At 37.2% G+C, this 26793-nt stretch overlaps 1 protein-coding gene and 2 pseudogenes across 1 annotated transcript; 2 read left to right on the forward strand and 1 right to left on the reverse strand.

Moving 5' to 3' along the window:
- Positions 1-5296: 5296 nt before the first annotated feature.
- On the reverse strand, positions 5297-7538 carry LOC139883013 (uncharacterized). The gene is made up of 5 exons (XM_071867245.1): positions 6880-7538; positions 6618-6806; positions 5932-6403; positions 5584-5851; positions 5297-5466 (listed from the first exon to the last, which is right to left on the reverse strand). The coding sequence occupies exons 1-5, from the start codon at positions 7536-7538 to the stop codon at positions 5297-5299; spliced, it is 1758 nt and encodes a 585-aa protein (XP_071723346.1).
- Positions 7539-11885: 4347 nt separating this feature from the next.
- Positions 11886-15733, forward strand: LOC139883014 (probable N-acetyl-gamma-glutamyl-phosphate reductase, chloroplastic; annotated as a pseudogene).
- A 7324-nt stretch (positions 15734-23057) lies between these two features.
- Positions 23058-24305, forward strand: LOC139883015 (protein tesmin/TSO1-like CXC 2; annotated as a pseudogene).
- Positions 24306-26793: the final 2488 nt, after the last annotated feature.

The following is a 26793-nucleotide window of genomic DNA, read 5'->3' on the forward strand; positions in this document are numbered from 1 at the left end:
ATTTAATTGCAAATTTTATTGTCAAATCTACATCTGAAACATGACGTTTTATTGATATGAATACTATACTAATTTGGCATGCGTATTTTAGAACTTTGAGTTTAATTAGGTTTCAAGTCACAATTTTAAGTCAGTGATATTTTTTTTCTATTCTAATTAGGAAATAAAAACACGGTAAAAACATATTCGTAATAAAATTATAATACACTATATTTTTTCTAATTTTTCTATTTAACAATTTTTCCTAATTAAAATTCATTATATTTTTTTTCTATTTCTAATTAAAACGGACACATCTTCATTTTTCCTATTCAAACGGACATATTATTTAAAAAATTATTCAGAATCAAATTAAAATATATATTAATATTTTCAAATTTTTTTATTAAACTATTATTCGTAATAAAAATCCACTGTATTCTTTTTTCCTATTCCTAACTAAAATCGGACATATTTTATTTTTCAAACAATAGGAACAACTAAATTGATGAGATGATTTTTCGAACAATAGGAACAACTAAATTGATTAGATACAATTATAAATTTCATTAAGAAATAAAATCTTGATATTTGACTTTTACGTCTTGCTATGTTTATAATTTTTGAAAATAAAATAAAATTTATAATTCTAATAGAATTATAGATTTTGAAATAAAATCAAAATAATTATAATTGATATAAAATTAAAATATTTCCTTTTGATATAATATTTGACATATATTTAATAATATTTAATACAAATATTTATAATATAATTTTTTATAATATATTTATATTATTAATTTTTAAAGGTATGGATTTCCCATTTAACGGACGGACCTACTGATTAGTTGAACTGCAATTGCTACTTAAGTAAATAGTATATCAATTTGATAATCTGAAAAAAACCTAGTAAAATTTTCTTTTAAAAAAAAATGCCAAGTAACTTTTTATTATAAATAAATGCTTCATCTCTATCTGTACTTGTCTATTTATAAGTCTCAGATAATGATATCGTAGAACTTAATGTGAGGATATGATTGGGGAATTAATGTCCAAAAAGGAATGTCGTATAATATTTGAGCGTGTTTTTCGGAGGGCTTCAATTTGGATCAGCTTGTACGCAAGTATGTTTTGCGTCGATCTGTTCCGACTTCCGCCCCGCTTAGTCCGATCTCTTATTGTTGCGTAGGTGAGATTTGTCAGCTCCGACTTTCCTTAGTATATTGATGGGCCTTATTTAGATTATTGTGTATGGTTGATATTATGTATTTTATCCTAGTCAGATTTAGAAAGGAAAAAAAAAAGGGTAGAATGAGCGGGAAATTATAAACATAATATATCTTTTCAAAACGTGGACGGAATAATGCGAAAATGGCCGGAGGTAGACAAATATACCACTCCCGGGTTTGCCATTCCCGGGAACCAAACGCTAATTACGTAATTAGCTAAAACCGGGTTTGCCATTCACGGGTTTAACTAAAATCGGGTTTCCCATTCCCGGGTACAAGGGGAGCGTGACACGTGGCGAACATGCGTGCCCCCCTTAACCCGGGTATGCCATTCCCGGGAGTAGCTGTACAGTACCCGGGTTTGTCATTCCCGGGCGTAGTCTGTATATCCCAGATCGGATCCCCTTTCTTTCTTCTTCTCCGTCGCAAGAAATTTCATTCTCTCTCAAAAATCCGGCGACTTCCCCACATAATCCGGCGACTTTCTCATATATTCCGGCGATTTCATCACACTACACGGAGATATACTTATATCGAGGTAATTTTTTTTTAAATTTCGACCCAATTTAACTTATATTGTTAATTTAGTTATTATTTTTGTCAAAATTGTGTGATGTAGAAAAATTTGTAGGATTAGATTTGTGTGTTGTTGGGTGGTTGCTGATTTTGATGGTTCAATTTGTTCGGATTACAGTTTTGTGACGAAATTGTTGCGATTTTTGTTATTGTATATATGTCGTAATTGTAATGGTTTTGTGGTTTGGTTTATACAATAGGTTCGATTTGATTTATCGGTTCCAATTTTCGGTTCGATCTGTTTGGGTTCGGTTTATCGGTCCGAAAAATCGATCCGATATTTTTGGGTTCGGTTTATTGGTTGGATTTATGGGTTCGGTTTATCGGTTCAGTATGTCGGTTTTGTTTATCGGTTCGATTTAAACATTAAATTTTGCAGTACTTAAATAATTTCAAATGTTAAGAGTTTGATATTTAAAAATATACCTAATTATCAATTTAATTAGTTGTAATATATACGTAGTCTGTATATCCATTTTAAATAATTATTAAAAATTAATTAAAGAATATGTTTTAATTTTCTGTTTCGTATCTGTTCATTAATCGTAATTAATTGTCAATTTTAATTTTTCGCAGATTATGGCTGAGAGATCTTCATGGATGCCCCAGGGACCTAGGGAAGCTGATCTATTATGGTACCAGCCGCAGCATAGATCGCTGCATATCTATGCATCCGACGAGCAGTGCGAGAGGCCGCTATTTATACGGCGTGCAGATGCATTTTTTTGGGAGACTAGGAGGGAAGAAATCTACCGCATACCTCGGGTGGTCCGATATATAGAGGAGATGGGTTTTGGTTTAGTTTCGACGATCGGTTATATGGAGTATGACCATCATCTCCTGACAGCACTTGCGGAGCGTTGGAGGCCGGAAACTCACAGTTTCCATCTATGCGTCGGCGAGGCCACCATCACGCTGGAGGATGTTGAGGTTTTACTCGGTCTACGTACCGATGGTGACGCTGTTACTGGCAGAGAGTCGTATCCCAGCGACGACGACATGCCCGGCTACCTTGAGAGGCTTTTGGGGTTTGTTCCAGAGAGGGATAGTAGGACCACGGTTAGACTTTCGAGCATTAAGGACCACCTGATCCGCCACAGGAGACGCGTACAGATTTCAGAGGAGGAGGCCCTACAGAGGGCGCGATGTCATGTCGCGATCTTGTTGGCTGGCTCCTTTTTCTCGGATAAGAGCCAGAACAAGATTGATCTTTTCCTGCTGCAGCTGCTGGAGGATCCGAAGCGTTGCGCTTCGTTGAGTTGGGGCAGCGCCGTTCTGGCTTATACATACCGCGCTTTGTGCCACGCAGCTCGCTCAGGAGAGACTTCCGCAAACATTTGCGGTCTGCTTGTGCAGTCTTGGGCATGGTCCAGGATACGGAAGGTTAGACCGAGATTTGGTCCAGGTTATGTGGAGCCATAGGGCGCCCCCTTCGCCGCACGGTAAGTTCGCATCTGTATATGTTGTAAACTTAGTTAGTAGATTATTTATAACAACAATTTTGACATTAAACATGTTCTAACGCAGGTGGACTAGACCGTTGTCCAGGACCACTGTTACCAGTCATGTCCTACTCGCATATAGGGATCAGCTCTCCTTGATGACTCCGTCCCAGGTATGTAGTCTTACAATTCACATGTACCTTACAATTATAGACTTATGAAATATGTTTAATATATTTCTAACAAATAATTTGGTCATTTCCATACAGTTCGAGTGGACGCCATACTCTCAGCACATGGAGTCTCTACCGGATGGATGTCGTCAGGGTGTTAACATTTGGAGGTCCAGGACAGCCCTTCACTTCTATTACGTCGTCGAGGCTCACTACCCCGATAGGGTTATGCGACAGTTTGGTTGCACCCAGTTCACTCCTCCCGCGCCCCTTCAGTCGGCCGACATAGAGAGATTGCACAGACAGAAGCGGTTAGGCCACCCGAAGAATTGGGCGCGACACCATGCAGATTACGTAGAGCAGTGGGAAGCTCGAGCCGGTAGTGTGGTTTGGGGTATCCCCACAGATGAGCCGACGACGGACGTCGATTATATGCCATGGTATTTGGCTAAGACGGTGAAGTTCGTACAGGATCCTGATCATCAGCCTCCACCTGCAGGTTACCACGGCCAGACCGATGCGTTGCACGCCCTGGTACGTACTTAATATTTTAAATTTTTTAAATCACGTTCTTCTTCCTCTACTGCATGAGCTCGAATCGTGTTGTAATTTTATTGCTTTTAAATTGCAGAGCGTAGAGTTGAGGCAGATCATTCGGTATACGTCCTCACTACAGGATCTGTATCGACCTATCGGCACAGATGCCCATCATGTCGATAATTACGGGCGGATATCGACCAGGATTAGCTCTGCGCTGGAGGCCGCTGGATTGCCATATCGGGCAGATGAGCCAGAAGAATTGGGCGACGAAGTAGGCGACTAAGCAGTCGTGCACACGAACCCGAGTCAGAATTATAATCCGCGACATCGGACATCATTTCTGGGCCGTGTAGGGCGGATGGTGTTGGGGAGCGGTAGACGTCCCAGGGTCAGGTCTCCCGAGGTACATTCTAATTTGTGACTTAATGTTATAAATACTAATATAAAATGAAATGTTACTTCAAATGTTATTAATGTTATTAATGTATTAAATTATAATTTTGTTATCCGGCTAGGGAGACGGGCCCTCTCGTCCGGCATCACCTGAACCGTCGCGTCACTCCGTCTCCGGACCATCTCGTCCCGCTGCATCTGGACCCTCTCGTCCTGCTGTATCTGGGCCCTCCCGTCCCACTCCTCCTCCATTCGATCAGTCGACGGACGTCTATTATCCACAGATGGATACTGCACAGGAGGCCAATCCGATAGGGAGCGAGGTCTTGTTTTCAGACGAGATTAATGCGAGGTTCCTTGACCAGCGGCTCACTTCTGATGGCATGGCCGATGTGACATCGTCGTATAGTCAGTTCGGCACTCATTCCACATCCGGTCAGCACCAGCCCGTCGAGTTTACGGTGGACGATCTTTGGGAATCTGCTGTGCATCAGCAGCCCACCCATGACACGCCCCGTCGGTCGTTTTCCTCCGATGTTCAGATGGGATTAGGTATCGGGTCCAGTGCCTACGGCGATCGGTCACAGTCTGCAAGAGATCCTGCACCAGCGACGGAGGTGACAGAGTTGCATCCCAAGGATCGCGTAGGTCGGGGTGTGATTGACAGGAGGGATAGTTGGGTGTACCCGCCGCCGTGAGTGGTTATTTTATATTCCTTCGTAGTTGTCTTCTGACGTCACTTTTTTATTTATGTGTTAAGTAAGACTTTATTTACATTTCGATCGTCTAACATTTTATTTATGTAATGACACAATTAACATTTCAATTTATATTAGTATTTCTAACATTAAGTTGCAAAATAGAATTGAATAACATTTTATTTCATATTAGTATTGAATAACAGTAAGTTGCAAATTAGAATTGAATACATGAAAAAAGATAGTTACGCCAAATTAATATTTCATTCATTACCGTCGTCATCGTCACCGTCGTCGTCATCCTCGTCGTCACCGTCATCCTCATCAGTATATCCGTCATCGTCGTCCTCCTCGGAATCATCCGGTTCTTCCTCTTCGTAGTCCTCATCGTAATCGGAATCCTCATATCCGAGAGGGGCATTTCCTTGAAGTCCTTACGGATCATGCAACATGTTCACCGGCAATCTATCCGCAGCGGAATGACTGAAAGGGCATTTCCTCCTATCGTGGTCGTGTGCATTACAGTTGCTGCATGCGTGGGGTCTTGTGCCTCCACTGATCGCGTAGTCTCTCGCACCCCTTATTCGTCTGTTATTTCTTCTACGACCACGACCCGTGTGATGAACCATCCGCGTGTCGTCCGGTAGTAAGCAAAATCCCGAAACAGGCCAATCGTTCGGTAGAGGATGAAATACACCGCTGAATTGATTTTTCCAACCGTCCCATGTGTGGCAACTGTGGACTAGATCTAAACGACGAACGCCAAGTGCCTTACCAACAGCCATTGCGTGAGAGCAAGGAATCCTGTAAGTGTCCCACTGTAAACATGTGCAAGAACCCGTGTCGAATTGTACAGTGTGTTCTTTGCCGGAACTCCCATGCGCAACGACGGAGATACCACACGGAACGTACGGTCGGGACAGTTTGGATATAAGGATACATCGTACTGCCTGGCCCTCATTTTGTTATCTTGGAATGTCCGGAACGGTTTCTCTGCAAGAGGATATCTAAACCGATTGATTTTTGCAATCTCGTCCGTAAAAATGGCCATCGCTTTTGCGTGAGTCGCCTGCACTAACGCCCTTATTGGCAAGAATCGATCTCCTCTGAGAATGTTATTGTAACTCTCTGCGTCGTTTGAGGTAGTGATGCCCCATCGGTAGAATCCGTCTTGGAACATTGTCCATTTCTCAAAGGGAATACGTTGAAGGTATGATGCTGCTTGAGGACTCGTTTGTATTAAATCTGTCCAAGCCTTCGTATATTGTTCCTGATCCAAAGCCGTTGAAACGGCCCAACATAACCCATATAACCCTTTCTTCTTCGGGACGCTTGCAATCATATTGGCACGAACGTGCTCCATGCAGTACCTGTGTATGTGAAATGTTTTAAATTGATGGACTAATACGTATAAAAAATTGCAAATTAAATTTGGGATGTCATCGTTATCTGTGAACTCCCCAGTTCGGAAATTTTGTATCCATCTTAACAATAGCAGAGAGGATGCTAGAATGACGATCAGAGATTATGCAAGTAAACGATTCTTGCAAAACGTATATTTTTAAATATTTCAAGAACCAGTACCAACTGTGGGTCGACTCTTCGTCTATTACGGCATATGCGACTGGCACGACTCTTTGGTTAGCAGTCTTCACCAGCGCCACGATCGCCTTACCCTTGTACGCCCCTTTAAGATGCGTTGCGTCGACGGTAACCACAGGGTGACTGTGCTCAAATGTCCGTTTGGTGGCACCGAAATGCCAAAATACGTATCTGAAAAAATTAACATAAAGCATGAAAATCTATTTCCGAGACATATACCACGTACAGTGAACATAGTTCGTACCTGAAAATCTTCCTCCGGCTATTTACGACACCGTCTTCTTTCTTAAACTTCCACTGGACTTTCGTCCCGTCGTTGCACTGTTCTAAAACACGCATGTAACTGGGCAGTTGACGAAAATTTGTTTCCCAATCTCCGTATACCTGATTCAGAGCAACCCGCTTGCCGTCCCAAGCTTTTTTCCGGCCAATTCTACAGCCGAATACTGCTTCGCAATCATCAATGATGGATTTGATTGGGTAATTTGGGCGTTCGCGAATCTTCGAAGTTATGACGTAGGCAACATGATTCTGCGATATATTTCGGTCATCCCGTTCGTTGTTTGCACCGTTGCAATTATGCCCGTCACACCACACTGTAATTTGCCACGTACGATATTCGATCTTATACGAAGCACGGATCCTCCAGTTACATATGGTACCATTGAACGGTGCGTTAGTACGTCTGTTCGGACGATTTATACATTCTGCCGCCCATCTCGTCCTATCTGATAACGTAGTGCGTTGCTCTGCTCCACGCCTTGTTGACCAAATGGCTATCACACCCTGAAGTTCTTCCTTGTTCGAAAAATGTGTTCCCAGCTTTATGGTGCTAGGGTCGCCATTGTATAAATCTGGACAAGTAGGCATTCGGCGGTTTGTTATCTCATCAGGTCCATCCATATTGCTGAAGACGTGATAATCCGCGACGCGAGGAACAATGTAATCCTCGTCGGAGGGCCCGTATCCCCGCCGTCCGCGAGGCCTACTACTCGACTCCCCCCAGCATTGGGTCTGGATGTTCCACCCGAATTACGAATCGGGAGGTGACTTATGAACAAGTCCCGACTCCAAGATTGATGTTCATACATCAATGACAATGTGGAATCATCATTAATGACGATACAGCGCTTATCACCATTATCAACGGCATATACGTAGATTAGCCTCAATTCCACCGCCTCTCTTTCAATTCCGGCAAAAATACACATTATCTTGGAAAAATCATCATAACTAAACCTATCTTCGAGCTTATACGTTGCGTCGGGAACGCTACATACAACGATCTTGCCATCGACATATTGTATAGAACTCTTCCAATATAAATTTAAATATGAAGACATATTTAATAAAAAAAAAAAATTAATACGAAAAGAAAACACTAAATTTTGATATTAAGAGATTTTGAGAAAAAGATGAGATAGATTGTGAAAATGTATACGGTGCGGGGTAGTGTATATAGGAAAAGTGTCCCGGGAATGGGATTCACGGAATAAATTGAGCCGGGAATGCCAAAACCGGGACAAGCTATTCCCGGGAATGGCAAACCCGGACCCGTGAATGAGAAAACCGGACACACGGTACCCGGGTTTGTCATTCCCGGAAATAGCTAGTCCCGGTTTTGGCATTCCCGGGATTACACTTAATTAATCACGATTAAGACTCCCAGGTTTCCCAAACTCGAGAATAGCAAACGCTGTTCACGTTTAACGGCTCCGTTATACAACAGTGTCGTGCCCGTAGAATGAGTTTCATTCTTTGAATAAAAACTACAACTAACAAATCACCATGCATACCTCCCATGAAATTTAGCATTTTCTTTCTTTATTTTCATTTGAAAATTCAATTTATAATTCTGAATTTACTTCGAAAAATCATCATATTCATTTGTGAGTTGTGACGCACGTCTTTATCTTTTAAAAATAACTTTGACCAACCAGACAAAGTACACCTCGATGTGGCCTTTATTGTATGGTAAACCCATCATTTGCCCCTCAATTTTTTCATATTTCGCCACAAAAGACCCTATCATTTTCCAATCCACATTACCCCCAACGTTTTCCTTTTAAGATCATGCCGTTAACTTCTTTGTCATATGACCAATTATGCAATTACTTCGGCACTCATATACATGCATAGGAGCTGTCATACGGTACGAGTCATCGGTTTTGTAGGACCACAACTTTGGATGAGTCAACTTTTCACCAGTACCTATATGGCTAAATGGCTATATCTATATCTCAAACCCAAATTGTATTCTACGTGCAACTTTCATGGGCTGCTCTTCGAAGACATCTAATGAAAACAATAAGCCTTGGGCTTTGGTCAACAACATCTTATTGACATGCAAAATCACATCCTAGACAAGCAAAGTTCACAAATTTATGTTATGAAAATTGATGTTAGTTCATATTAAAAATAGACGTGAATCTCTAATACTACCTCCGTCCCAAATTAGATGTAAATTTTTACATATAAATTATATGTAAAAATTTGTATTTAATTTGGGACGGAGATAGTATATATTTTCATTAAAAACTTATCGTTTGTTCTATTATCTTAGGCACCGCAATTTTTTTTAAATTTTTTTTTATTAATAGTTTCTATTGTCAAAATAGCATTCATTTTACGGGATAAGTATATTGGTAATCAATAAGACTTACAAAAAATCTCAATTGAAAATATAGAGAGTTTATAGTAAAATATGATATTACATTATAAAATTTGCAATGTTTTGTCAACTACATTACTAACTTAAAAAAAAAAAACTATATCACTTATACAGCTTAATAATTTATGCAAGTATAAAATGAGATTTTGTCAATTATAAAAAGGGTAGAGGCATACATTAACTAACATAATAAACCTCAATCTAAAAGATGACAAGAGATAACTATAGTACTAATTATTAAAATCGATGAGAGAGAAACATTTTAAACCGTCAGCAGAAACTCATCCACCTAACGTCGTTCTCACTTCCGTTCACTAATTTCCCTTTGGCTTCTTAATTACACGCATTAAATACTACAACAATTTCTATTTCCTTAAAAGCGGAAAATTCGTTACTCGACTATTCATAGTCGTTTATGTCTAAACCCTTCCTCAAAGGAGCTTGACTCATTAGCGTTGGATGATTACAGTTTCTCGGGAGATAATGGGGCTTTCCATGAGCTCGTTGGGAAAATTTTCGCAACTAAGAAGACACCTTTCTACATCATGAAAGAATTTCTTAAACATTTATGGCAGCTAAAAAATCTCTTCATCAAAGAGGCAGACTTTAATATCTTCACTGTCAGGTTTGATTCGGTTGAAGATCTCAATTTCGTTCTTAATGGCGGGCCTTAGTCGTTCCAAGGAAAGCTTCTGCTACTGAAATCTTTTGATAGCTCCAATCAGCCTAAAGACACGGACTTTATCCAACATTAGTTCTGGATTCAACTAAACGGGTTGTCGTACTGTTGTATAAATGCAGATTTAGGGGAAATTTTGGCTTAAAAAATCGGCAGTTACGGAGATGTTGATGGCAGGGGTGGCCCTTTTATCAAGATCAAAGTTGGCATAGATGTGACAAAGCCTCTCCAAAGAGGTTTTCCACTCTCTTTTCAAAAGCATGAATTTTGGATCTCTCTCAAATATGAAAGGATTCCGGATTACTGTTTTGTGTGTGGAAGATTCGACCACAAAATTTTGGAATGTCGTTACAGATCGGGCAACATAAGAGATCCTCTTCCATGTGGGCATTGGTTAAAAGCTGGGGATTCTAGACAGCCATCGAAGAAGCAATTATACCAGAACTCAAACAAAGGAGCTTTATCTCTGTATGGGGCTTCCTCTTCAAATCGAAAATCAAATCGAAAATCTGATCGTTTGAAGGATAAACCAGTGGGTAATAAATTCAACAAGTCATCAAATCCAATGGGTAATAAGGAGGGGAACAATGTTTACCGAAAAGTTGTTGGAGACGTCTCGGAGAAGGAAAAAGAATCCTCGTCTTGGGCAGAGCCATATCCCACCCAAGTTGTACGATTTAATTCAAATTCTCAATCTCCATCTCAAAAGAGGACAGAAATCACTTCAGGTTTCGATACTAGCATGATTATGGAAAAACATTACTCTGATGTGATGCCCACTTTTGCTGATTCCTTCCTTTTGCCACCTTACTCGACGTAGAGAATTGACAGCTGCTCTATTCAATTGGTTCGTTTCAATATGTCCTCTGTTCAATCAGAGTATAAAAGGAAGGGAAAATGATATTTGGAGGATCTCAAACCGAATGATGGTACTGAATCGAATCATGGTTTGATTTACTTGGAAGAAATGGAAAAAGGCCAGGCTAGATGGTAAGCATTTACTAATCCGAGCCTATCCAGATGTGCTTCAGGCCCAGGATAATCCCGACCATGCGGCTCTTCCCATTGCTCATAGCCTTATTAGAGCAGCCCGACTCCAAAGAGAAATTAACTTTCTAGAAGACCAAGAAGAAAGGAGGCAGCCCAGAATTGAGGATCAACCATTAAACATCTATATCTCTTCTCCTTCTTCTGGATCTTCGACTCAAGCCCAGTTAGTAGGAAGGAGCTCCATAAGAGCAGCCAGGTCCAAAGAGGTTCAAAGTGTGGAGGTCCAGAGCCCTTCTATCAATTTGCCTCAACGTGAATTAGAAGCCCAAAGAGAGCTTAATAGAATTCCAGCTCCTTCTCAGACTGTCTCAAACAATGCTTCGACTAAGTTTAAACAGAGAAAGCATCTTCTTCCAAATTAGAGTGATGGGGTCGTGATCCGAAAGGCTCATTCGAAGCATTCAAAAAGCTCGAAATCTAAGGTGATTAAAGGTACTCTTTTCATCCCGTTCCAAGTGAATCTCTTTTGCAATCAGTTATGCTGGGAGACGATCAGAAGAATGGAATTTCGGCGAAGAGTGGAAAATTCCACCCTCGCCATCCCCAATGAGTACCTTGGCATGGAACTGTAGGGGTTTGGGAAACCCCTACAAAGTTCAAACTCTGTTAAAATTACAGAGAATTTTCCAGCCAGCTATATTCTTCGTTTCGGAAACGAAAAATTAGTTTCGGAATTACAATGGATTCGTAGTAGATTGAAGGTACATGATTGTTTTGGTGTAGATCGAGATATCGATCGATAAGGTCTTAGTGGCTGATTAGTTTTATTTTGGACAGAAGATGTTTCCGTCGATATTTTGTCCTTCTCAAGGAATCACATTGATGTTGTATAGATAACAAATGGAGATTCATGAGAATTTATGGATGGCCTGAATCGAAAAACAAATGGAAAACCAAAAGACTTCTTACAGAGCTAGCTCTGTGTTGTAATTTACCATGGATGCTTGTTGGGGATTTCAACATGATTCTTGACAACTCGGAAAAGAGTGGTGGCATTCGTAGAACTCAGGCCCGATTAGAAATTTTCCGGTCAGCAGCTAGTGATTGTTATCTCACCGACTTACTATTCTTGGGTAATCCTTTCACTTGGCGTAGTACAAGGGGATCTGAAATTTATATCCAAGCTAGACTAGATCGAGCTCTGGCAGATAGAAAATTAGGTGAGGTTGTTTTCGAAGGCATTCGTTCAACATATCCAAGATTTTCACTCTGACCACTTTCCGATTATGATTCATTTGTCTGGCATTCGAAGTTCTAATGGCCCTAATTTCTTTCGATATAACAATGGTTGGGGGAAAGATCAAGCTTGTTTGGATCTGGTGAATACAACCTGGGATGAGACTTCATAAGCCTCAAACCTTGTGGATTATTGGTCCAAGTTAAACTCTCGCAGGATTTCTTTGAAGCAATGGCGACAAGACCATCCAATGAATTTTTCTCAACAAAGAAAACAAAAGAAAAAATTGTTAATCCGTCTTCCTCATATGCTGCCATCGGCTTCTGATCGTGCAAGGGCCTTCTCTCTTCAAAGAGAAATAAAATCCCTAAACTAACACGAAGATGATTATGGGAGACAGAGAGCTAAAATTCACTGAATTGGAGATGGAGATCGAAATATGCAATACTTTCACTCCTCGGCTTCTAGTAGAAGAAAGAAAAATAGAATTGAAAGGATCAAAGATAATGACGGCAATTAGGTATCTGACCACCTTTCGATCTCTGGAATTGCTAATAAAATTTTCAGAGATCTCTTCACTTCACAAAATCCATCAGACTTTCTATTATTCTGGACTGCATCAATAAAAGAGTATCCTCATAAGACAATCAGTTTCTCACAGCTGAAGTTACAGTGGAGGAAGTCTATGAAACACTCAAGAACACCCATTCAAACAAAGCTCCAGGACCAGATGGATTATTAGCTAGGTTTTTCAAAACTCACTAGTCTCATATCAAAGAAGAGGTAACAATGGCTATCAATGATTTTCTCAATGGTGGGGAAATCCCTAGTGATTTCAATCTCACTCATTTAGTCCTCATTCCAAAATCTAAAAATCCTGACTCACTGGCCCAATATCGCCCCATTAGCCTATGCAACTCGCTCTATAAGTTAGTTGTAAAAGTGTTGGCTTCTCGATTGAAAAAAGTTTTACCAGGTATCATTTCTCCTTTTTAATCGGTATTTCTACTTGGTCAACTTTTCTCTGATAACATTGTGCTGGCTTATGAGTTGACTCACGACATCAAAAGCAAGTCAGGAAACTCGGGTTGGTGTGCTCGGGTTGGTGTGCTTTAAAGACGGATTTGTCCAAGACTTTTGATCAAGTTGAATGGATTTATCTGAGAGCCTTGATGTCAAGATTTGGTTTTTCTATTATCTGGATTGAATAGATCATGAAATACATTTCTTCAGTTTCCTTCTCTGTGCTGATTAATTATTATCCCAGCGAGGTCTATAAACGGAAAAGACGGCTTCGCCAAGGGGATCCCCTTTCTCCCTTTCTAATCATTCTATGCTTCGAAGGTCTCTCATCTCTTCTATCCAAAGCCAAATCGAGTGGTCTTCTTACTGGCTATAGTATTTCTCGAACCAGTCCAAGAATTAAACATCTTTTTTTCGCCGACGACAGTCTTTTCTTTGTAAAAACAGTTCAATTGGAAATAGCAGCTATCAAGGAGATTTTCAGCATTTATGAAGCAGCCTCGGGATAATTAATTAATCATTCAAAGTCTAGAATTCATTTTAGTCCTAACAAGGATAGATTTACTTGAAGAAACATTAAGAACAATCTGGGCATAGATGAAGTGATCACTCATGATAGGTATCTCGGCCTTCCTCTTCTTGTGGGCAGCTTAAAAGTAATGAGCTTTAAATACATTGCGGAATAAGTTTTGATGAATCTTCATACATGGTCGACCAGATTCCTCTCTAATGCGGGCAAGGATGTTTGTAAATGTTTCGATTGAGACAGGGTAATGCTTGATCTTCCGCCCTATATCTTGACTGAACTTGTAACGTTGTTAAACATACTTATTGAAATTAGACTATTAGAGGCACGCATGATTTGAAGTATTTTGGATTGACTGTCACCAGATTTGGAAGTTTGAGTGTGTGTCCATCATCATTGAATGTAAACAAGCATTCTATTTTCACCAGTTTCTTCTCCCATCAATATGTTCACTTTGCTCTTTTAGTTTGGAGGATCTTAATTTGACACTGTTACTGAAATCTTATGTTGACTTGCTTTTCTTATCATGTTAACAACTCTATTTGTTTCCTGAATTCAGAAAGAAACTGTTTATGGTTTGACTGAGATTTTCAGAGAGGAAATTAGAAATGCACGCCTCGTTGCTAATCCTGGTTGCTACCCAACATCGATTCTACTACCTCTTGTTCCATTAATGAAGGTATGGTTAATTATAGCTTCCATTATACTTATGTAATTATTTGCATCAATCTTTCCTACTACTGATTATAGGTTATCGGAAGTATGAAGGTCTTCTGATTTACCTTGCGGTTTTCCAGGCTAATCTCATTCAAATCAGAAATATAATTATCGATGCCAAGTCTGGTGTCAGTGGAGCCGATGGAGGATCTTTTACCTCCCTGTACCTCTTTATTCCTTTGATAAACCATCTGTTTGGTTCTTCAATTTATGTTGTTCCTTGCTTGTACAGGACGTGCTGCAAAGGAGGCAAATTTATATACTGAAATTGCTGAAGGAATGTTTTCTTATGGCATTACAAGACATCGTCATGGTAAGTTATACATCAAAGAGGGATAATATATGTTAGAACTTAGAATGCTTTCGTAGATTAATTATAGTGCCATGACATATCATATATGTGATTTCTCGTAGACCGGCTAATGTCATTTTTCCAATGATCTAACTCTTAGATAATATTTAATAAGATTCGTCGTAAAGATGAATCTTTTGATTCTATCCTATCCTATCCTATTCTTTTTTCTTTTTCTTTTTTTCTGAAATTTTATCTGGATTCTCTTCCTGGAATTGCAGTGCCTGAAATTGAATAGGGACTTGGTGATGCTGCGAATTCGAAAATAACAATCAGTTTCACTCCAATACTTATGGTGAGAGTGTTTTTTTGCATTTATGCAGCATATGTTTTGAATTCTCATGTCCCTTAAACTGAAAGGGTCTTTCCATTTGTCTGATAATTATATTTTTCTGTTTTCCTAACAGAGCCGTGGTATGCAATCAACTATATACGTGGAAATGACTCCAGGAGTGACAATCGAGGATCTTAACAAGCAGCTGAAAAACTCGTATGAGTTAAATATTTATATATCTCACGACATATATTCCTTGGCAATAGTTGATGTTCTATATAAATCCTTTTTTCTCCTCGTAGGATGAAGAATTTGTTCAAGTCTTAGACAAAGGTGTCCCTCCTCACACTCAAAATGTCAAAGGTTCTAATTATTGCCTTATTAACGTCTTCCCCAGTAGAATTCCCGGGCAAGCGATAATAATATCTGTTGTAAGCACCTATCCATCTATCAATGTCTAAATCCATTTTCCTGTGAAAGTTGATTCATTGAATAAGGTTTTGGAAATATGTTGGGTGCAGATTGATAATCTAGTCAAAGGAGCTTCTGGTCAAGCACTACAGAATATGAACTTGATGATGGGATTTCCAGAAAATGTCGGGCGTCTAAACCAGCCTTTGTTTCCATGAATTTTGAGTTTGTGAGGTGTATTGCTAATGATGAAAGTAGTTGACTTGTGTTGTTACAGTTGATGTTTTTATTTTGTTCTGCTATAGATTAAGCAAGCTCCTTATGTGATACATTAAATTTTGAATGACTTTAGCATGTAATCTTTGGAACAGTTTAATTAGTAGGATTGCTTAAGGAATAAATGGCAAAATAAAATAGAGGTCCATTATGGCATTATGTTAATCGAGATTAACATCGGCGACCCGACCCCACCATGGCGTGCCACCGTGAATGCACCTGTGTCCCCAATGAGCCACTGGAAACCCAAAACCCACCCGTCCATGGCGAGCCACTGGAAACTCAACTATCTGATTGGATTCAAACAAGGCCCATCATCACCATTGAACACTCGAGATCAAACAAGGCTCCTCAACAAGGAAACAGCTCGGAATCTCCTCAACAAGGAAACAACTAGGAAAGTTACTTAACAAGTCTACAACTCGGAACGGTGTTAACAAGCCTACAACGCGAAATGTTAAACATGCCTGCAAGGCTACAACTCAGAATGTATTTAACAAGCCTACAACTCGAAACAGTGTCAACAACCTTACAACTCGGAATTTTTTCAACAAGCCTACTATTCGGAACGGTTTTAATAAGACTACAACTCGGAATTGATTTAACAAGCCTACAACTCAGAATTATGTCAACAATCCTACTACTCAGAATGGTTTTAATAATATTACATCTTGGAATATTCAACAACCCTACAACTCGAAACTGTGTCAACAAACCTACAACTCGTAATTGTTTCAACAAGCACACTATTCGGAACGTTTTAATAAGCCTAGAATGGATTCAACAAGCCTACACTCGGAATGAATTCAACAAACCTACAACTCTGTATTGTGTCAACAATCCTACTACTCGGAATGGTTTTAATAGGACCATAACTAGAAATAGTCAAGAAGCCTACAACTCAAAATTGTGTCAACAAACCTACAACTCGGATTTTTTTCAACAAGCCTACTACTCGGAACTGTTTTAATAAGCCTACAGCTCAGTATGGATTCAACAAGCGGACAACTACCCCTGTCTCAAAATACATGATATTTTGATTCTTATAGAATATGTAGTTTATACTTTTCAAAAAATCAAAACATAATGTATTTTAAGACGGAGGGAGTACTTGGAATGGTTTTAATAATCCCACAACTAGAAATGGATTTAACAAGCCTTGCAACTCGGAGTGAATTCAACAAGCCTACAATTCGGATTTGTGTCAACAAGCCTACTACTCGGAATGATTTTAATAAGCCTACCACTCGGCACTCGGTAAGTTAGTATGCTCCTTAAGTCTATAACTAGTATCTTACAATTTCGTTTCACATGGTGGATAACTTACAATATTTATTTATTTATTTTAAGTTAAACATAGTTTTCGATGAAGCTTTGAACTTCTCCAATTTGACTGGAAATTCCAAAAAGAACAAAAGGGGCAATATTATTACAATGGAAACCTACTTAATATTGGAAACCTACTTGATTAGTAGTTTCTTCTAGCAGTAGCAGACAGCTTCGGTAAAAACAAATCAGTAATTGTGATGATGAGTTAAAACCTTAAATAAAAACGAACTACGAAATAGCTTTGTGACTCACCTTATTCATTTGCATTCAAACAATATATCGAGCACGTAGATGAGATTCCAATATGTAATATTGGCACACTTTATAAGTCATGATTTTGGCAGCAAACTGTTTCAGGATCTATATTTATTCGTGGGTACGTAAAATTAGAGTATCTTAGCTGGCCTCGCTTGCATCTCCACAACTCTTTAACCTTTTCTCTATTTCTATAAAACATACTTTTCTTTTCTACATTGATTAATTGCTTTTCCAATACCTTTTTAGGTTTGGACGGTGTGAAGAGAAACTGTCTATCATATAAATGTCACTAAATATGATTAAAAGATGCATTTATATTATCCTCCTGTATAGTCCTATACATGTACACAAATCAATCTACCTTATAACTACTTTTTTCATTCACAATAATTCAGAGAGAGAGAGAGAGAGAGCGCAAGAGGCAAGAAGGAGCTTTCAACAGGAAAATGTCGGTCCAATGTGAAATGATCAATTAACTTAAAAGCAATTATAATGTCCTTTTGGTGGATAGATGGTTATTATCGGTGAACAATTTTAAGTCATGCTACCAATGTAGTTGAATATATAATGATCAAGATTGGCAACAGGAATCCTTAGACGCCAAATCTTTTGGGTTAATTGAAATTCACCTTATAATGGAATCAACACAATTACGTTTTACTCATCATCTAAACATCACGCAAAAAAGAATCCATATAGCCAACCAGAATATTGTCCAATTAATTAGCATTTCTTCCACCAAGAGGACATGAATTCTGTTTTAGGTAGGAGTGGACTTTGGTTGGATAATTTTTATTAGGAATTAATAAAAAAAAAAAAGGAAAAAGTATTAGGGATAATATAGCAATGCACCTCCCTCAACTATCCCACTTTTCGCACCTAACTCCTTTAACTTCACTTTATCACATCCAGCTCCCTTGACGTTAAAATTTTGCGTCTTCCGTTATCGGGGAATGTGGGTCCCACCATCTTCATCCCCTTCTTTCATACTAACTATACATTAACCGCCATCTGCCTGTCGTGTTTTTTGACGGTAGGGGGTAACGGCACATGCAAAATTAAAGTTAAGGGAGTTTGACGAGACAAGTAAAGTTGAATAGTCTAGATGGGACAAGTGAAATAGTTGAGGGAGGATCAACGTGATAAATTGATATACCCCCTCCGTATATAAATAGATGACGTTTTTAGTGATTTTTTTTTATTTTTAAATAATTGACGTTTTACGAATATCAATGTAAACTTTATATATTATGTCATTTCTCTATCTTTTCACTAAAACATTACAGCATGAGATAATATTAATTAAATAAAAATGAGAGGATAAATAATAAAGTGAAGATAGATTTTTTCTAAAAATTAACATTCTTGATATTGATGAAAAAGGAAAAAAACGTCTTCTATAATAATACAGAGGGAGTATCTATTTTGTTCATTTCAGGTTCAACGTCAATCATTTACGATGTAGGGTTTATTCAATTTCTGCTTCCTGCCCAAAATATAATGTTGGCGAAACTTGATACTTGGTTCCGGCCCACTCAATTATTATTCCGTTAAAAATATTCATGTGCTAATCATTTATTTGACGGTGCTAGCTGATTCAATTAAACATACTTCCAACTTTCACCATGCTCGGAAAAAAGCGCAGTTCCACACGTATCTTACGATTCCATATTTAAAATAGTTTGTAAGGAATTGTGGGTAAATCTAGCCCCATCGATCATGCCCCCCTCTCATTTCTCCATCAGTTAATCATATTCAAATGAATGCTCACATATTATTATCATTCTACAATAAAGACTTTAACTTAAAAAAAAAAAGACTTAAAACTGAAATTTATTTCAATTTTAGAGAGGATCATTTAGATATACGTACATAATGAATTATATTTGTCATCAATCATCATGCCTCATGCTCATTTTTTTTTAAGCTCATGCACAAGTATCTTAATTAAACAAAGTACTTTGACAATTAAATTAGGTATAAATAAAAGTTAGAAGTCGATCTTATCTTTTTTCTTTTTTTGGTTAAAAAAGGGTCGTATCATTTTTAAATTTTTATCAAAGACTTGAATCAAATTAAATTATCATATGAAAGACTTGAATCAAATTAAATTATCAATAATGTCCTTATTTTATGTAAAAGAAGGTGTTCTATTTATCTTCTAGATCGCTATTATAATATATAGTTGAATGCTATTATAATATATAGTTGAATTCAAAGAGAAAAACAGTGATGTTACATAAATTTAATTTCCTATTAATTACACTAGGTCGGATGCACGTGGCAAGCCGCGTGCTGCATTTATGTAGTTTAGCTTGTAAGTTGTTTTTTGTTTCGCGGGGTTTTTCCCTGGTTTTTTACTTATTTTGTGGCCTTATTCTCATCTCTTAGTAGTATTTTTGGCTATATCTTAACATATATATAATACTTTTGGCCTTAAATTTTCTGTACGCTTTCATCATAATTTTTTTTCCTGGTGGCACCGATTATCACGAATTGTCTGGTTTTTTTTTTTTTGGAGATTTTTTCATTTTAAGTTGAAGCATACAACGATTGAGAAACTAATTAGATAATGTATTAAATAAAGTATGTTCGCAAATCGCAGGCCATTCATAAGTTAATTAATTCAAAGGTTTTTTCTCACAGGCCAATGACGAGTATTTCATGCTAACAATGATACGTTTTTTTAATAGTACCTGAAATATGATACCTGATTAAATAAACAAATTTAATCGGGAGGAAAGGTGTTTACAATACTGTAGTAGGAAAGTATTAACGGTATTCATCAATAAGTAAACAGAACTGTACTAACAGAGGAAGTAGAATAGTGAATGCATTAGCTCTAAATAAACATAACCTCCACACAAGTATGACATTATGGAAAAGTGATAAAGAATTGAGAGGCAAATAAATTTTAAGGATCCCAATAAAGTCTCTGAAACGTAGAAAAGACGCATTCGAGGAATAAACCAAATCTGTATGAATCAATAAATCAGTCATAAAGATTATAAACATAAATCCCAAAACACTAAATGGACTTGACGACCCGTCCCAGACAAATTTTTTTCTTGTCTAGATTTTATCTCGAAGAGATCTTGGAACAGCCGGGGATAAAGCAGTCGATGCTGCTGCATGAAGGGAAAAATATGTAATGTTAGTAGCCAAGCCACCTAAATCCACAAATAAAGTTTGTAATTTTCAAAATAAAGTATATGTATAGAAATCCATTCAATCCTATCTAAGCACGACAGTAACAGAATAAACACCAACGGTTGCTCAAACACGGACTATTTTCCCAGGATTGTAGTATTTAAATACCAAGAAAATCCTGCATAATTAAGAGGAGTTTTAATTTCAGATTTCGTATTTAAATACCAAGAACATTCTTTCACTCTTTACACATCACAAAAAATTCATTCCATCATAATTAAGAGGAGCTTTAATTTCGGATATTGTATTTGCACAACAAATAATATAGTATGAAAGGACCCGATTCATGTATACCTGTGCCATTAACTTTCAGCCTTTTCACCAAAGAATGAACATCGATAGAACATGTTTCTCTAATATTATGTGATTTTGAAGCTATCTGGCACGTAATATTTTCCTAAGGTCATTGCAGCCCAGATCTTAACATTGATTAGTAAATTACAGAATCCTATTTTTTATCTGTACCATTAATTACTTTCCTTTGCAAGATTAAAGTCGGCATTTGCTTTCTAATATGGTATTGAAACTCTCAAAATTGCAAGGAGAACATCAACGGGAAGGATAAATAGCAACTGTGAACATGGTGATAACAAAATTAAATAAGAAAGGCACACATATCAAGGTTTGAACGAAACTGAATTTAAGTATGAAGTGACCCACTATTTAGGAACGGATGCTCACATGAAATTTGGCATCATAAAGGAAGTGTACATTTGTTACAAATGTAAGTATATTCATAATGAATTAGGCATGGTCATAATGGGTAATGATATATATTCATCTAAGTTTGACTCTTAAGCTACAACAATTAATTAATACTGTGTGAAATGAATACTAATTCAACTAACATCTTACCTTATTATTAAGTTCAATGAGTCTTAACACATAAAGAAGCTGCTCTATGCTTCATAACGACCTGGCTTCAGATTTTGAAGGCGATTGGTTTCCTAAATACTGTTTCTCTTTGCTTTAGAATCTACAACATGCTTGAGCTCTGCATTTTATACCTGATTTAATAAATCAATTCAATTAGGCGAGGAATGTTTACGATAATAGAAAAGTATTACCATCCATCAGCAGAAATTATACAGAAGTAGTTGACTATAAGCATAACTGCGATACAACTAATACATGAAGGATTATGTGGTACTGAAATTTCACAGCAAGTACAAAAAATTAATAAACCATTGTGAGGCAACTCACTCACGATTAGTCTCAATTTTCTTTTTGGATTTCAGTGGCCAAAACATCTGAGTGTTTTTAAAGTAGCATAAAGCTGATTCCAAACTCATCAAAAGTTTACATCTGGATCCTAAAAATTTATTTTTTGATGTTACAGACAGACTGGAACTATGACCTATGTCCAAGTCACCACCACAAATTTAGCAGGAATCAAATTACAACGCTCAGGATAATCAAACTTAAAATTTAAAACACCCTTTATATGCAAGACCCAAGTAATATCTCACACAATCGACCAATAAAATAAATAGAAACAAATTCCACTCAAATCAGTGACAGAATCAAATGAAGAAAAGATCATGATACGTGAATGAAAGCAATCGAGCAGAGCAGAAAGGTCAGCAACAATTGAAAAACCACCTACAACAAAAAAGTAAAGAAAAATGAAATTAACAAAGTAAGGGAAACAGAGGAAGAAGTTAATGAAAATTCATGAACATAATTCAGCCCTCGCGTTCTTTGATATCTTTCCTATTGCTTTGTAGATCTGTTTTTTTTAGTCTTTGAAAATGGGTGCTCAATAGAAAGAGAAATGAGGAAGAAGAAAGATTAAAGATAAAGATGAGACAAAACAGAGTTCGTCAGCCGACACCGGTCGGACCACCGGACAAAGCGATTATCCGGCGAACAGGCGATAGCTGTAAGCCAAACTGATCCATTAGTAGAGTCTTCAGCTGCGAGGTGGACGGTGATGGTGGCTTCGTATAAAAGATCCAATGGTTAATAAATTCCAAATTAGGTATGTAAATAGGTTCGTAAATTTGGTTTCGAGCGAAGCAAAAAATCAAGGACAATGAAGGTTTGGACAGCAGATCCAACGGACACAATGAATGGCCCAATGAACAGGAAAATGAATAGTAAATTTAGTCTATACAATTGAGATTTTTTTTAAATTACATTCGTTTTGCGTGGACAACCTTAACCTCACTATTTGATGGAAGGAACACCGGGCTGTACAATTGGGATTAAAAACTTAAAAATTGAGATTTGCACAGTGACCATAGGCGGAATTGAACGAAAATACAAAATAGATGCTACAGGAAATTTGTCTTTTCCCAATATTTTTTTAATAGTTACATGTTGTGCAAAAACGCAAAGTGGAACTCATGTTTTGCATAGTAACACTAGTCCAATTTACACTAAACATGGCAGTAGATGTTACAGTGAATGCCGCCTTTTGAAATACTATTAAATTTCCAATAACACAGACTTATTAATATCTGTGTTATGAGCTACTGCGAATGTTTTGCTGCTGGAGTATACTGTATAGAGCCATGTTCATGCCAAGATTGTTTTGACAAGCCTATTCATGAAGATATTGTTCTTACAACTCGCAAACAGATTGAATCTCGTAACCCTCTTGCATTCGCTCCCAAAGTTATAAGAGGCTTTGATTCTGCACCTGAAATCGAGGTAATTCAATTAATTGCACCTAAACCCGCCCTATTTGTTGATGTTTCTAAATAATGTTTTGACCTTAATGTAGTATATTCTCACAGGATGACTCCAGCAAAACACCTGCTTTAGCAAGACATAAAAGGAGATGCAACTGCAAAAAGTCAGGCTGCTTAAAGAAATATTGCGAATGCTATCAGGTCTTTCATTTTTTTCCTTGTAATTATCAATCTGTCTTCAAATAGATGACGTTTTGCCTTTTTAGATACATTCAAAAGTTGATGTGTCATCTATTTGTATTTTTATTCTTATCAGCATCCCCTACATGTAATCTGATTAAGAACTTGTGGTTTTTTTTTCTTAAAGGGAGGTGTTGGCCGTTCTATTAACTGTAGATGTGAAGGGTGCAAGAATGTCTTTGGTAGAAAGAATGGTGAGTGTGCAAAAACCATGAAGGGAAAAAATATTTCCTTTAAATTCTCTATTTTGAGAGTACTCACTGTATTTTATACTAAACTAGTACAAATTTCGGCTCCATGATCATCTGTTCCGACAGAAACTTAAGAACCAGAGGACGATGAAACAGAAACATACAACAAGGTTGGGATGGTCAAAGCTGAAAACAAAACTGAAATCCCACTTCAGCTCTCCAGGTACTATTTCCAAATATTTGTCTGAATATTAAATACTCCTTCACTGCCTTTTCAACGTGAAAAAGACTAAAATATCCTAATGATTACAGACCATTGGACCAGCTTCCATTTTCATCCAAAAACAAACACTCCCTTCTAGCTTCAGGATCCTCTTTTATGTTGTCATCACTAGCCAAAAGTATGGAAAATCAAGCATTACCCTGTCTCAATCGAAAACATTTACAAACCGTTTCGGAAGATGAGATGCCCGAGATTCTACGAGAGAATTTCTCGCCTGTCGCTGGTGTCAAATTGGCTTCTTCTCCGAACAGCAAGAGGATCAGTCCTCCTTACATTAGAGACGTCCCCTAATCCAAGGAGCAGCAGAAAGTTGATATTGCAGTCTATATCATCATTTCCATCGCTCACTCCTAAGCATAATAAGTAGAAGAATCGTATCAAAATAGTTTAGTAAATTGTGAGGATGAAATTATTTAAATCTTTTGATATAATGTCTACACTTTCCGTTTCTTGTATAGTAAGATAGTAGCTAGCTATCATAAATTCATAATATATATCCAACAACTCTTTGCCCAAACAGTCAAACTATACATTTCATCCATTATGTTTAATTAATTCGTCTCGATCGTCCCTCATGTATTATTTCGGTTATTTCATCCATAACATTTATATTCCGTTAGCGTATTTGATCCTTCGTCCATAAAAATGTTAAAGTATGTTGAGGTGTTCATCTTCACCAACGCATGCCAACTTTTCTTTATATTACAACTTACACAATACGCAGATGACAGATCTCATTCAGCAATTCTATAGGGATAGGTTTAACCTTGACCATCTAAACGTAAACCAATATATCTTATTCTCATTACCAAACATCCACCTCCCACGAACCCCAATCTAGACGAAGTGACGACGTGACGTATATATTCTGTATACATTTAGCCGGGCTCCTTTTTTTAAAAGAATAAAATAAAATAAATATCTTCAAATAAATGAATGGACAGCCATAAATGGCCGAAAAGAACTTGGCCGAAATAGGGATACAAATATAATTTAATACTACCTCTTTTTTTTTGTAAATGAATTTAATACTACCTCCGTCCACATAAATTTTTCAATATAAATATATTTTGGGACGCTTCCATAGGAAACCTTAATTTCAATTCTAGTGATTTTCAAAATTTCTACTAAAATGATGAGCTCTTCTTCTACCCTGGGCTCTGTCTGCATTGATGGAGGACGATCGTTGAAGGTATGAGCTTTCTGATTATTAGCTACAATTTTGTTAGTTTTAATGAAAACCCAGTAAATTCTCTTTGTGTGAATCTAACAAACCCAGCAATTTTGTTATTAGGGATTGCGTTTCCCGAGATTGCTATGTGTCCGAGCATTCGTATCTGTGAAACCACAGAGCTTGAAAATAGATGCTCATAAACAAGTTCGAATTGGGGTTATTGGTGCCAGTGGTTACACTGGTGCAGAGGTAGGTAGATATATGATTATGTACATTTCAATTTTTTAGTGAATTTTAATGCATTGTAATCAATTTATTATCGTTTTTCGATTTCTGGTAGCTTATAAGACTGCTGGCCAATCATCCATATTTTAGGATTACCTTGATGACCGCGGAGAGAAAAGTCGGTGAATATATTGGATCGGTTTTTCCTCATTTGATGATACAGGTGTGTGCATCACTTTCTGTTGACTCAAACTGTTTTGAATATTATATTTTCAAGTTCCTTTGAAAATGATGAAGGCAGACGTATTTATGAACTATGAATGTTGAGTTTTGAATTAGGCTTCTTTGATTGTTAAGCTATACTACATATGCTCATGACCACTCTATCCATTTGCTGAATCCTCCAAGAAAAGAAAAAAGATAAGATGTCCTAATAAATAAGAGTTAATGTAGTTTTTTTTGTTCACTGTAATGCATTGGTCATTCATGATTCAAGCTTTATCTAAGAATATGATAATGTGGATAATGTTCGATGTGACACTTCATTGATAAAGAAATTTTTGTGCACATTAGAATTTTTTTTGGATGTAGTCCCTATAATATTTCAAGTTCCTGTAATTTTACGATCTACCAAAGATGGTTGCAACCAAGGATGCTGATTTTTCTGAGGTGGATGCTGTGTTTTGTTGTTTGCCTCATGGAACAACTCAGGTACTTTCTAATACCGATCCAGGTTATGTTTCTGTTGATATGAAATTTTATTCCTTATTTCTACTGGTCTTCGATTCTTGCTCTTAGTAGTCAAAATCAAAGACTCAGCGTAGTTTGCCAATCTGAGGATTAGACTGCATTATTTAGATCACAATAGGGATTTATTGGTATCTTTTATAGGAAATTATAAAAGCACTTCCTAAGGATTTAAAGGTTGTTGATCTTTCTGCGGTATGTTCTGTTCATACTATTTTTTCTTGAGGTTCTCTTTATGATCCAATCTTACTTATTTTTAAATTTTTTTCCTTGTGATTTGAAGTTCTGAAGTTTCTTTTATGGAATTACTATTTAAATGATGCAGGACTTCCGACTAAGAGATATTGCTGATGTAACACCCCAAATAGTAATCCGTTAGACATAGAATAATTTTTAATTAATATCATGCATACATGCATTCATCATATCATAAAGACGCACGATTAGAATTAGACGATATCGTGACATTACATGCATTTTTGTAGTGCTACATTAAAAATATAATAATATAATATATAATATGTATGTGGGTCCTACGTGACTTAAAAAAAAGAAAAAAGAAAGAAAATGGTGGAGCTTAGCTCCACCGACTCACTCACTTATATATATATAGTATATGCTATAGAAAGAATAGATAGATAGAATAGAAGACAAAAGAAATAAAGAGAGGGAGTACGAAAAGAGAGAGGCAGAGGCAGGAAAAAAAAAA

Source organism: Rutidosis leptorrhynchoides, unplaced genomic scaffold (genome assembly GCF_046630445.1).
Source record: "Rutidosis leptorrhynchoides isolate AG116_Rl617_1_P2 unplaced genomic scaffold, CSIRO_AGI_Rlap_v1 contig34, whole genome shotgun sequence".
In the NCBI taxonomy this organism is placed as follows: domain Eukaryota; kingdom Viridiplantae; phylum Streptophyta; class Magnoliopsida; order Asterales; family Asteraceae; genus Rutidosis; species Rutidosis leptorrhynchoides.

Excerpts from the sequence above, each read along its gene's own strand:
- LOC139883013 (XM_071867245.1), bottom strand. The coding sequence starts at position 7,538 with ATGGATGGACCTGATGAGATAACAAACCGCCGAATGCCTACTTGTCCA. Across the intron at positions 6,807-6,879 it reads AGCCGGAGGAAGATTTTCAG|ATACGTATTTTGGCATTTCG; the intron begins GTACGAACTATG and ends TAATTTTTTCAG. Across the intron at positions 5,467-5,583 it reads AGACTACGCGATCAGTGGAG|GACTTCAAGGAAATGCCCCT; the intron begins GCACAAGACCCC and ends ATGATCCGTAAG.